At 37.6% G+C, this 13,433-nt stretch overlaps 1 protein-coding gene across 1 annotated transcript in view; it reads right to left on the bottom strand.

Moving 5' to 3' along the window:
* Positions 1–13,433, bottom strand: part of MPDZ (multiple PDZ domain crumbs cell polarity complex component) — a 92,000-nt gene that overhangs the window by 20,499 nt on the left and 58,068 nt on the right. The window contains 10 exon segments of the mRNA XM_032441256.1: positions 377–454; positions 777–867; positions 1,144–1,235; positions 1,639–1,835; positions 2,418–2,580; positions 6,843–6,914; positions 8,064–8,165; positions 10,593–10,676; positions 11,206–11,316; positions 13,235–13,412. Of these exon segments, the coding sequence (XP_032297147.1) occupies positions 377–454; positions 777–867; positions 1,144–1,235; positions 1,639–1,835; positions 2,418–2,580; positions 6,843–6,914; positions 8,064–8,165; positions 10,593–10,676; positions 11,206–11,316; positions 13,235–13,412 (1,168 nt within the window).

Consider the following 13,433-nt stretch of genomic DNA (forward strand, 5'->3'; position numbering starts at 1 on the left):
ATTATTAATTTACTTGCAACAACTCAGGCAATGATTTAACAGATAGAGCATCATAAAACCTCTCTCTCTGTGTTCAACCAAAGCAGCTAGTTACTGAAAATTTTAAAACTAGGTCAGGAGATGACTTCTTCAACACACAGCATTTGGCAAATATACACGATGTTAGAAAACCGCCTCATATTTTCAAGGAAGGTATAACATCTGGGAAGTTTTTTGTTCACTCAAAAGAAAGGAAGAATAAAAGGACTCTAGAAATCCCCAGTCTGACTTCCAGTACATAAGGGACAAAGTTTGTTCACCTTGAGGGATTCCATTATAAAAAAGCAAGCTGGTAAATACAAATATGGCTGGTGTCAATTTAATTCTCAGCACATACCTTAGGGAGTTCCACATGCTGAATATTTCTGTATGAACTGAAGTCAGGAGAAACACCAGAGCATGTAGAAGTATCAATCTAATAATGAAAATATAAATGTGAGCAGCTATTTTCATCATTAACATTTTCAACAGAAGAAGTGGATCTGATCATTTTATGAATCCATTTAAACTGCTGTGACTTCCTTCACAGGAATACTACACTTACTTTGTAATTCAGATGAACACAAAGTAGAACAGATCAAGGTATAGTAAATGTAGCACCTGTACTAAAACTCTTCTATTTTTCCATTGAATTTCTACACCATGTGCAATATTTGCTGGGTATACAGGGCACATGTCTATCTAGAACAATGTCAGAATGTCAGTCAGATGATAAAAAAAAACAAAATTTACTTAACCTCTTGGCTCAGAAGTGTCTCTGAAGAACAGGGTAAAGCCTCTACTGACTTTGCAGGGCAAACAGCCATCTGATTTACTGCATCTTTATTTCTACAAGAGATTCAGTTATAGAATATAGTAAAATAACACCATATTACTTAGAGCATGTTTAAGTCTGGCTCTTTCTTCTGCATTATTTTTGGTATTAACGATGCAAATATCAAAACAGAAACACAAGATATTTTTAACAGTTCCTATGGACTGGGCTCAAAAGCATACCAATCTCCCCAAAATTAAAAATAAAACAAAAGCACTATTGGTGCAGGAACCTGAGTATATTCAAATACTTTATTTTTTATTTTTTTTATTTTTTAAATAGGAACTTACCTAATAAAGATTATTTTCACTTTAGATGGAGCACATTTGATTATGGATGAAGCATTCTGGTGAGTCCTTCCATAGAGTATTTGCCCATTTATCTACAAAGAAGAAAGCAGTAATTATTTTTCAAATAAAAAATTTGTTTTCCCACATCAATGGCTAAAGCAGCAGTTTTACCACAGTTATGCAGTATGTTGTGTCCTGCTTTCACTTCCTTTTTGCTTAAAAAATTCCTTGCAATTTAATTTCAATTAAATTCAGTTCAGTCAGCACTGATGAGGCTGCACCTCAAAGACTGTGTTCAGTTGTTGGCCCCTCACTGTGAGAAAGACATTAAGGCCCTTGAGTGTGTCCAGGGGGCAGTAAAGCTGATGAAGGGTCTAGAGCAAAGGCCTTATGTCCCCTATTCCAAGGTCCACTGAAGAACACCACCAAAAATCTAATAGTCAGTGCATTTTAAGTCAATATGTTTTAGTTTCAACAAAAATTGCAAGAACTCACCTCTAGTAACTCATCTGCAATCTGTAACCTGCCATCTTTGCCAGCTGCACCATTTGGATCAATGCCCACTATAAAGACACTCATCCTGGATCGGTCTTTGTTACCAGCAAGACTAAGTCCCAGACCAGTCCTTCCTTTTTCTAGCTCAATCATGTGTAGTTCTCCTGGTAGACTTCCATAGCGCTGTGTGATCTTTTCTAAATTAAAGGTATGGGAAACAGAGGTTGGATTTGCATTAGAGGCTGACAATCCAGTTGGAGAGTTTAAATTATTGTCCAATGGACAGTATCCGACAGCAGAATGCAAACTGCATGAGAAAGTCGTAACTGTACACCACATTTTTACTTCAGATAAGTCTTAGATGATCTCTAACTCCTTTTTTCTTTCTAACTTCGGATAACATTAAAACTTAAAGAAAAAAGACTAAACACACATAAAAGCGATAGTCTTTACTCCCAGAACACTTTCAGTTAGCAGTAGCATGATGTTACATATCACAGCCATCAGTTACCTACGTTAACCGAAGTTCTGGAAGAAGTCCTGAATATGAAATTGTGAATCTGGACCACAGAGAAACATGGAGATTGATATGTAATTTAGAAGAATAGATCATTTTTGTGTTTCGCTCTGTGCATCTGACAACCACAAGTGAAAGCTGACAGCAACATTTAACAAACTCATGAGAATGAAGTAGTTCAAACTGGATACCTCATACCGTCTGCTAACAATACAATTTCAGAAATACATATTTGAAAAATTATCACAAAGGATAAGCTTACTCCAGCTGTAACCAAACTCATCCTCCTTCTTTATATCCTCTGTGATTTGGCTGGACGATGACTGTGCAACATCACAGCTTATTCCTGAAAATGCAGACAGAGGAGGCAGAGGCAAGTTACAGAACGAAGTCTTTTCTGGCTCTAAATCAGACTGAACAAAAGCCTGTGGAGAATAAGAAAAATGTAATGGCTAAGCAAATGCAGACTTATATGTACAGCAAGACAGCAATACAAAAACATCAAAAAGGCAATGACTATGGCTTTGAAGTTTAAATACCAAGCAGCTGGAAGTCTAAATGTGTAACACAGCACAGAAAAGCTGCAAGAGATCAAAGACGGAAACAAACACTAGGCAAGGTGCGAGGCAACTTCACTCCAGAATGAATTCAGAAGCAAACAGGACCATTAAAGCCCAATTCAGTAAAGTTTTATGTGCCGCTTTAAGGGTCAGAAAAAGAAGTATCTTCTAAAGACGTACATTTTAATGCCATATTTGTAAAAGACTCATACTGTATTTTATTTCTAAAATCTGCCATGTCCTTTTTTTTTTTTTTTTTTTCCATAATACCTTTTGGAAGTAAAATAGGAGAAAGGGGAGCTGCAACAAAGAACAATGCTATCAAAAATGCAACACGATTTAAAACCAAAATGAAGAAATCCATGAGTAAACAAGTAAGGAATTCATGCCTAAAATTCACAGAATCATAGAATGGTTTGAGTTGGAAGGGACCAACTCATCCAACTACTCTAAAATGAAAAAGAGCACCTGCAGTTAGATCAGGCTGCTCAGAGCCCTGTACAATCTGACCTTGAATGTCTCCAGGAATGAGACCTACACTGTATCTCTGAGGAATCTGTTTCAGTGTTTTACTACCCTTACAGAAAAAAACCTCAACTGCCAGTGCTGAACTGGATGTTCAAAGGAATGCTACCAATGCCAATAGGATTAGGTAGATTGTAGTGATTACACAGCGAGTTCAGACAGGGAACCTCGGCCATCCAAGGATCCTAGATGTCACCTACTGATCATAGACAGGCCTGAAGGTAAAAAGTTTGGAACATCACCTGCAGAAGAGGTACTGTCTGCTAAAAAGGCCCTGTTGTACAACAAACTGCCAGAAAAAGAAAATAAATTTGCATCACTCACAGATGGATTGTGTTGTATTGTGAGGAAGCCCTGGATATGGAAAGCTGCTGTGTGGAGCCCCACACAACAGGTTGCAGAGGCCACTGAAGTTAAAGGAGAATCAAGTCAGTTCACAGAGGTAAAGGGTCCATCTGGCCTTAGATTTTGCTGAATGGGAGAGGTGGGCAATGCTTTATACTGATTCACAGATGGTGGCAATTGCTTTATGGGGGTGGTTACAGCAGTGGGAACAAAATAACTGGCAAAGAAAGGGTAAACCTATTTGGGCTGCTGAACTGTGGAAAGACATTGCTGCCTGAATAAAGAATATGGCTGTAAGGGTGCGCTATGTAGATCCTCCTGTGCCCAAGAGTTGGGCTACTGAGAAACAACAAAACAACCATCAGGTAGATTGAGCTGCCAGAATTAACGTGGCTCATTTAGATTTGGACTGTCAGCACAGAGGTGAGTTATTTCTAGCTTGGTGGCCCATGAGACTTCTGGTCACCAAGTAAGGGATGCAACATACAAATGGGCTAGAGACCGAGGGCTGGACTTAACTATGGATGCTATTGCACAGGTTATTCATGACTGTGACACACAGAATCACAGTATTACTCACGTTGGAAAAGAACTCAAAGATCAAGTCCAACCACAGCCTAACCATAGTATCCTAACTCTAACAACCCTCTGCTAAATCATACCTCTGAACACCACATCCAAACAGCTCTTAAACACATCCAGGGATGGCGATTCAACCACCTCCCTAGGAAGCCTATTCCAGTGTTTAACTACCCTTTCTGAAATGTTTCCTAAACATGTGACACAGGTAAACAAACCAAGTGGTGGAAACCTCCTTGGGGGAGGAAGGGCAATGTCAAAAATATAAACATGGGCAAGAGTGGCAGGTTGATTACAATACCTTGCCACAGTCTCTCAGTGCTAAGTGTTGTGTGATTACCATGGTAGAGGCAACCACTGGGTGACTTAAAACATTCGCAGTACCCCATGCTACCACCTGAAACACCATATTGGGTCTTAGGGAAACAAGTCCTGTAGTGAAATGGCACTCCAGAAAGAACTGTGTCAGACAACGGCACTCATTTCAAAAATTCTCTACATGGGCCAAAGATCATGGCATGAAGTGGATTTTTTATTTGCACTATTATCCACCAGCTTCCAGTAAAATGGAACGATACAACGGGTTGTTAAAAACTATGTTGAAAGCAATGGGTGGTGAAACATTTAAGCATGAGGATAAGCATTTGGCAGAAGCCACTTGGTTGATCAACACCTGAGGATCTATTAATCGTGATGCCCCTTCCAGCTCCACAGATATTGTCAAGGGAAATAAGGTCCCTATAGTACATGTGAAGAACATGTTGGGAAAAGCAGTTTGGGTCTTTCCAGCTTCTGGGAAGGGTAAGCCTCTTTGTGGAACCGTTTATGCTCAGGGACCTGGGTGTACCTGGTGGGTGATGCAGAAAAATGAGGATGTTCAGTGTGTACCACAAGGGAATTCCACATATATACACATATATATATATTTATGTATATATGGATATACACACACACACATATATACATATACATATATACATAAATACACATACATATATATATGTTCATATGTACACACATGTTTGCATGTGTGTGTGTTTAATCCTTGTTAATTATGGTTTTTTTTGTACAAGGTGTGGTGATACAGAATAAGGGGTGGTATGTCATGGTATTATGATTTTTGGATATTGGTTTTCCACATCATATCATCATGTAGTGCACTGGGAGTTCGAGTGTTAATGCTCCAGTTCCAGATACCTGTCTGGAAGAGAAGAACTGCATTCCCCAGGGGGTCTTTCAGGTCAGAAAGGAGACCTGGCAAGGTCACCTGATTGGGCTCTTCTCTCTGTGCTTTGCTTTTCTCCTTTGCCTCTCCTGGCTGCTGCCTGTCCCAACTGTGCACATCACTTCAGTATTACTGTAAGGCCTACAGCTTTCAGATACTCTCTCATTACATTTATTAGCTTCAATTCTAATTATGTTGTACTATAGAGTGTTATCTTGCATTCCGATACCATATTAATAAAATTAGTTTGTTTCTCCCCAGATCGTTGCTGCTGTTTTCAGTTATATTGGGGTCCCCTGTTTCCCTTTTCTGGAGCTGCAGGTTTTTGCGAAATCCCTCTGCCCCACTAGTCACAGAACCAATCTGAACCAGCCCATAAATTGTTGGCAGTACTTCATAGCTCTATTCTTGTAATTTCAGTTTTCACTATCCTCCATTACAAAGCTTGAAAATAACACCTCAGATAATGTCTGTAGAAGCCAGGAGCACTGAAATGCTTTATCAGAGTTCAATGGGCACAGAATAACAACATAAACCTGGGACAACTTTAATCCACTTTCAACTTAAGACTGGAAAGTTAACAACTTTGTAATACTGAGATTTAAGAAAGATTTAAGAATGGTAAAAAGGCACACAAGCCAACAGTTTAGATTTGTATTTCATTAAAAAAATGCCATGCCTGTGCTTGAAATCCAAAGCAATCTAAGGCAATGCATTACTGAAATAACTACAATTTCTGCAAATTGTACTCTGAAACATAAGCCTCAGTTGATGCAGCAAAACTACAACATAGAAATTTTTATCCATCAGAATCAGAGAAGGGTGAAAACACCAGTAATTAACATCAAAAGTGTTTTTTGTTTTTTCTTTTCCTATCAAAATAGCATGTAACCCACAAGGAGAAAAGTTGGTGACAGACTTCTGCCTTACCAGGGGTGAAAAGCAGGGATGAAAAAGAGAGGAGTTCCAGATGCACTGTAAATTTTTCATTGTGAAGAGATGAAGGAGATGAAGGCTAAGAAGGGTGTCACTATGCAATTTAGACACAGGGGATCACCTTCTGCCTTCTGAATTCAGCCTGTCACACATGTCTCTAGCAACTGGAGATGGCCCCTCAGTTTATGTACACATAAGACTTTGTCTCTCTGAATCAGGCCATATACAAAAAATGTAAAATGCTTTAACTCATGAAATACCTGTCATGTGCCATGGCACAGTATTTCATATTGCATTATTTAAAATGCAAAGCATCATACAGTACATGAACCCATTTGGCTATCAGGGTCACTGATCACAGCCAAACAAATATTAAAAATGGCAGCTGAAGCAGTATCGCTTTCAACAGAGGAGACACAGTGGAGGAGTAAGCAGGATTCTGGAAGGTAACACAGGCTATGTACAAATGCACAGCACACACATACAGTATCGCCCACTCACTAGAAACAAGACAAACCTTGAATGGTGTGGGAGCAAAAGGGTTAGTTGGGGAACAACGGAAGGTAACCCTAATTGGATTCGATACCTCCTACAGCAACAGAAAACAGCAACCCATATGTTACAGTACCTTTGGCAATACTTAAGTGTTACTAACGAACAACTCAATTTCATTTTACTAACTGCAGCAAATGTATAAAGTCAATGAAAAAAAAAATATTTAAGGAGTTATTAAGGACCTTGCTTTACAAGCTTTCTTACTGAACACGAACCTGTAAGCAGCTAATAGAGATGACAAAAGACCATTCTTATCTCAGTGCATAAACTGCAAAAACAGTTTTTTCTCTAAAAACATACACCTTTTGCAGAATTGTTTTTTGAAAATACATAAAACACAAGCCATCGCTATGTCACACTTCCACTTCCTCATACCTGGAACAAATAGAGATTTCAGAAATGTACATGCAATTATATACCACATATCACAGAAATCCATTTTACATTTGAGAGAGCCAACAGACTGCAACATGGGAAAATAGAGGATACAGCCACTCCCAGTCAATTACTGTTTTAAATTAGAAATGCATGCACAAATGAATTAAGCCTTCATTTATTACTGTGTTAGGTTAATGCTGTCTTGAACATGAATAACACGCTGTAAGCACTAATCACAAAAAAAAAAAAAAAAAAATCCAACTTTTTTCAGATTTTCAAAGATATGAGTATCCTGTCCATGGAACATTAAAAGAATTTTTAACAAGAAAAGTGAAAGTACTTTCAGCACCATTAAACAACACAGCCAATATTTCTTGGGCTTTCACTGGCAGGGAGTGAAAAAAAAAAAGGGACAGCAAAGATGTCATAGCAAAAGTACAGAGCAGCAAAACACTGCACACTGATGACAGATTTTCACTCTGGTAGAGATTTTAACAAACATCACAGGGACTGATTTGCTAATTGAGAAACTGCTCCTTTGATGGCTCTGTTTAATTCAGGTTTTGTAGTTACAGTTAATGGACCTCGTTTCTCTCAACTTATCAAACAAATTTTCTCTGCTTGTATGTACCTGTGTGTATGTGTCTGTGCCTTTTTATTTCACTACACAGAATTTCCATCTTCATCAGCACAGTATTTTATACAAATACAGTACAGAGGAATTTAAATTCAGAGACATACTAATGGCAAAAAAAGCACACATATGTTTGGTGAGTCAAAAGCAGACAGTTAATCATCATCCAACCTTGTTAGCGTTGAACTGAGAAGAATCAGCAAATGGGTTAGTGCTGCTGAAGATAGCTGGCCTACAGAAAAGATAGTTCTGCAGGAAAGGCAGGGAAGAGTTCTAAAAGAAAAACATAACAGAAACTGAACAAAAACATTTTAAGTGAACCCTTTGCGATTCATTAAACAAAATTTATTTATTTTGTAGTTTGTGCTAACCATGCAAGATCTAATTAATGTACTTCTGTGTGTACGCAAAAAGGTAGATAAACTGCATTTGCTCTGTATTTTTAATTTGTATCCTCAAGTTGACCAGCTGCACTTAGCAGAGATTAGAGGAAAATACTGATCCTCCAATATGTTCTAGCCCACAAAATTCATTAAGTGTAGTCTTTAGTAGCATAAGCAATGTAATATTTACTTGCTGTGGTATTTGTACAATTTTGCCCAAGTATCTCATTATATGGGATACGCTTTACCTTCAGTTATTTAATCATGAAATTGTAGATTTTTTTATGAGAATAAAAGCAGTTCTTAGTGATAACATAGTACATATCTTGGCTCTTTGCATTTTGCAAATCAGACAAGTTCTCACTATTTGATTTACATATCAAGGTAATGCATTCACAGTGCCCTTTGCAAAATATAAGGTCTGATAATCTTAGACATCTCTGACTTTACACCTCACTCTGCATCTGATTTGTACTTTAACAAACTGGTCTTCTTGTTAAGCAATATATGGTAAGGTAGTTCCTTGTTATTTAACAAATGAAATTATTTCGTATGTAAATAAAATCAAAGGATATAATTTCATCACTTATACTCCCTACGCAGTTCTAGTACTGCATTCTACTTCAAGAAAAGAAAGAGAAAACGGTCAAATGTGTACTTGAAAATAATTTCTATAATAGGTGCATCCATCTGTTTGTGGTCTAAATATCTGGTTGCTGTAAGTTTCAAGTTGCTGGAAAAACGAAACATGCTAAATGGAATGCGAAAGGCTTGCGGCAACAACTAACATATTTACATCACGGTAGTTTAATCCAGATATACGTTGCAGTTACAGGATTTTCTTAAAGTACATAGTTCTGTTCGCCATTTCTGAAAATACTAAGCATTTATCCCCAAATATTATTTTGCAAAGCAAAAGGTAATGTCATTTGATAAGACAATACATCTTGGTTCTACAATGTCTTCAGCACAAGAAGGTACAGATCTGTATGAACAAGCTCTCTTCATTGGCAGGCCACTCACAGTAAATGATGCCCTACAGTAAATGATTTTCTATTTACACATATAATTCCCACCTGATGCCATATTTTGTAAAGAGAAGTTTGGGAAGAATAATTTGTCAGCGTAATGGTTCTATAACAGTTTCAACAGTACATCAGCCACTACCAAGAATTATCAACTGTGTCTTAATTTTATGCAGCTAAAGTAAGTATCGTGAAAAGTTTGCTTATAGACACCAGACTTAGTAAAGGAGAAAACAGAAGATCAGCCACGGTAATTCAAAATTATGCCTTTTATATTTTTTTCATAGTGGCAAAGCACCTAAAATACATCCTATGCTAGTTCTAATTCTAATCTGTGCAACTACCTTGTATTAAGTGGGACTGCTCATGAGGATAAAATTTGGAGCACATGAGTTTGTCTACACAGTTATATTTTAATGCACATGAAGCATGTCTTCTTTCACATTCTACAGCAAGTAAAACATCCACTAATTTTTATTTTTTTATTTTTTTTTACTTTGCTTATTATTATACCCAGGATGCAGAGGTATCAGACATGCATACTGTAAAGCATAATGCTGTAACATAACCAAATGGGTGGTATCATAATCAAGGTGACAGATTAATTCTTACTCAGAAGTACGCACTGTAGAATAAATATGAGAGAGATTTCTTGCAAGCAAAATGACTGAATTAGCTTCTCACAATCCACTTGCACTATCTGCGATATTCTAAAGTATGCTTCAGACCTCCTTAACTTCTACAGTAGCCTAAATGACATAAGAAGAAACCGAAAGGGACAAATATGACTCTCTACCAACATCACTTGAAAACGACAGCCTTACAGTGCTATATTAAATCTAACTGTGCAAACAGTTAGCTGTCTGGGTAACTGCACATGAACGAAGGCAGGAAATGCTCTTTAAGATCTTATGAAGTACAAATGCATGTTTCATTGATTAAGACAATAAATATAATGCCATTTACAGAAGATCACAATGCAAAGCTTGTGTACAGCAAAGAGCATTTGCAATGCTTCTGCTCACAGAAAAACAAAGGTTTGTTAATAAACATTCAAGAAACAACCAACAAACAAAGAAGAAACAAACAAACAAAGAACTGCAATAAAAAACAGAGCATTCTCTAAATATGAAAAGTGGTGATCAAGTAATGGAATAACTTCCAGCCCAAACAATGGCCTAAACATTCAATGGTGACCATTTTGTTCACATCACAGCAAATGCAAAAGCCTTAATTTAGTATCTTGAGTATCAACAGCCAACATTCAACAGATTTTTTTCATGCAACTTTACCTTAGATGACTGACGATAAAATGGGTTAGTAGTTTTCTGCTCACAGAGAGCAGAAGCTGATGAAGGGCTATAAAGAGACTCTGGCTGGGGAACAAGAGTTATGAGACAACTAGTAAATAAACATGCAACTTACACAGACTCTCTACAAAGAGGAATTTTAGTTTCTAGCGATGAAATCAACTATATTAAAGCTTATTAGCTTTTGTCTGCAATGTCCATGCAGCTTAGTGACAGAAACCTTCTGTGTACTTCTATGTCCTTTTATTAATGTCCAATGAATATTTTAACAGATGCTGTATTTCTGCATGCGCTCCTCTGACATGCTGTCAATCTCTAAGAGTTGATTTTAGTTAAGACTCCTACTCTGCCCCCCAACAATTTATCATTCTTGAGGCTTTTCAAAATAGTTTGAGGACGGCGTGCTGGAGGGTTATTCCAAATCCAAATCGATTTCATTCTAAATGGAAATAATATTTAAATCAAATCTCTGTTCCTGAAATAGCTAAGACGGAACTTTCAGGATTAAATATCCCACTCCCAAACACCACCACCATGAACATTCAATTCATCTATTACTACACATCATATCTCTTTTCATATTCTTTATGCTTACCCTTGGTCTGCTTATAATGCTCTGTACCATAAAGACTACAGGATTGCCTGCCTTCCGTATGGCTTCCACAGCTTGTTCGTGGCTGGCATCTCTGAGGTCAATTCCATCCACCTGTAATTGGAAGGCCTCAACATTACAAAAAGCTACAAGAATCATGAATGAGCTCTGGGCTCTGATCAGAGGGCTGCAAGTAAAACTTAAGCCCAAACCTCTGTTACTAGGAGAAGGGAAGGATTTCAGCAATCATGGTTCAGGCTCGTTATGTTTTCCCACAGGCAACGTAAAAAAAGAAATACAATATTATGAACAGAGTGGCAGTATTTGTTAAATACCACTTTCCATAAAATTTGACTGACAGTAACCCATTTTCCCAGTATCTAGTAAGATTTACACACTGCAACTTTTAAGTGGCAGAAACTTTCATTTTGGGGATATTATGTCAGTACAGTGTATTTTTTTCTCTTTTTTCAGCCTTTTTTTTTTTTTTTTTTTTTAATAACCATCAATACCACCATTAATGTAAAGATGCATTGAGCTGTAAGACATTTCCCTGGAAGCTAAATTTTTAGGTAAGAGCTGCAGAGCCATTTCTCTTCTAGGAGAAAACACGATTAAGGAAAAAAAATTGTTTGGTTGCTCCTTCTCTTGCTTTCAGAGATGTCATTGTGTATAGCAGTTTGTCCTGTAATCCAGCTAAGAATACATTACGGTGAAGTTAGCATCAGTAAAGCATTCTCACAATGACCACAATAAGAGCTAGAAGCTAATGCAGATAGGTTATTTGTTAGTAGCAATTCTTGGACAAAAAAGTTACATAACTAGAATTATCCCTGCCTCTTTAACTAATACCATCATAAAATCATAAAGAAAAAAAAAAGAGAGAGAGACAGAGAGAAAATACTCTAAACCTATTAGAAATCAGCAGTATTACTACAGAACTGCAACTTTCCACATCTGAAATAGCAAATGCACTGGCAGAAAGAGAAGCCTAAAAATGCCCCAACTCAAAAAAATGAAACCATCCATCCACAAGCAGTTTCATGAATGCACTTCACACTAATTTTGCTCACCCACATCAACTTCTAAAAGCATCATTTTCAGAGACAATTGTTGCATTCATAAAAACTCAGATATTTAGTTGCACTGAATAATGATTAATTTTGTGGCCACCAAGTTAAAAAAAAAAAAAAAAAAAAAAAAGCACTTCCTAACTTGTTTTATACTAAAAAAAAAAAAAAAATCTTCCATCTTGCCCTATGTTACTGTATTATTTCAATGCTTTTTATCTGGATCTAGTAGAAGCCATATATCACTAGTCTTAATATGAGTGGGTAAGCACATGAAGTCCAGTCCAGGTGAAATGTTAAGGTCTCTGTTGCTCTTGTTCTTTATGACAGGCAGTCAGCTAAAATCCATCATGCTGAAAAGGAGTGTAGCTCCCAGAGGCATGACACTGGATACATGTGTTAGTGTCTACTTATAACCATCACCAAAAGATCTTTGTTTCAAAATTATTGAGCAAGAATGCAGAAATCATTGCGTAAGAATTATGTAAGCAGGAGATGAATCTAGATGAACTCTTCTCTGCAACACCATATGAACACAATACTCTCAACTTCCCTACAACACCTCTGCATCAGATTCATTTTCCTACATCTCAACAGGAAGAAAACAGCGTCTTCCTCAACTCCTAAAATGCACAAGTATGCAAAGGTAAAACTTTCTAGCTTACACATTCTATGAAATGCAGGTTGAACTACTAGCTTTGTAGGCCTCTGCACACACAGCCAGCCATTTATGCTTCAGGCTATAAATACAACCTGAAAAAACAAAACAAAACAAAAAAAAAACTGCCGGCACAAAAACATCAGTAGATGGCGCTGCTGCGTTTGTAACACAGCAATACACTGTACAGCTCAAGAAGTCCTAGCTGGATCAATTGCAGTGTGGTCAGACCAGGAGCAAACAGCTACTTCTGGGACTCCTGAGATGCCGGGGGTACTGCAACTGAAAGGCACTTGGTTGGTACCTCGACAATCCGATCTCCAGTTTTCAGCGTTCCATTTTTGCCAGCTGGGCTGTCTTCCAGGATGTGTTTGATAAAGATCCCTCTCATCACTTCCCCACTACTCAGGCGGCTGCCCATCCCTCGTCCTCCAACAATGCTGATCCCCAACGACTTGCCAGGCTCTCTCCATAGTTCAACTCTGTTGTGATAAAACAAGGAG

Source organism: Coturnix japonica, chromosome Z, assembly GCF_001577835.2.
Source record: "Coturnix japonica isolate 7356 chromosome Z, Coturnix japonica 2.1, whole genome shotgun sequence".
Classification (NCBI taxonomy): domain Eukaryota; kingdom Metazoa; phylum Chordata; class Aves; order Galliformes; family Phasianidae; genus Coturnix; species Coturnix japonica.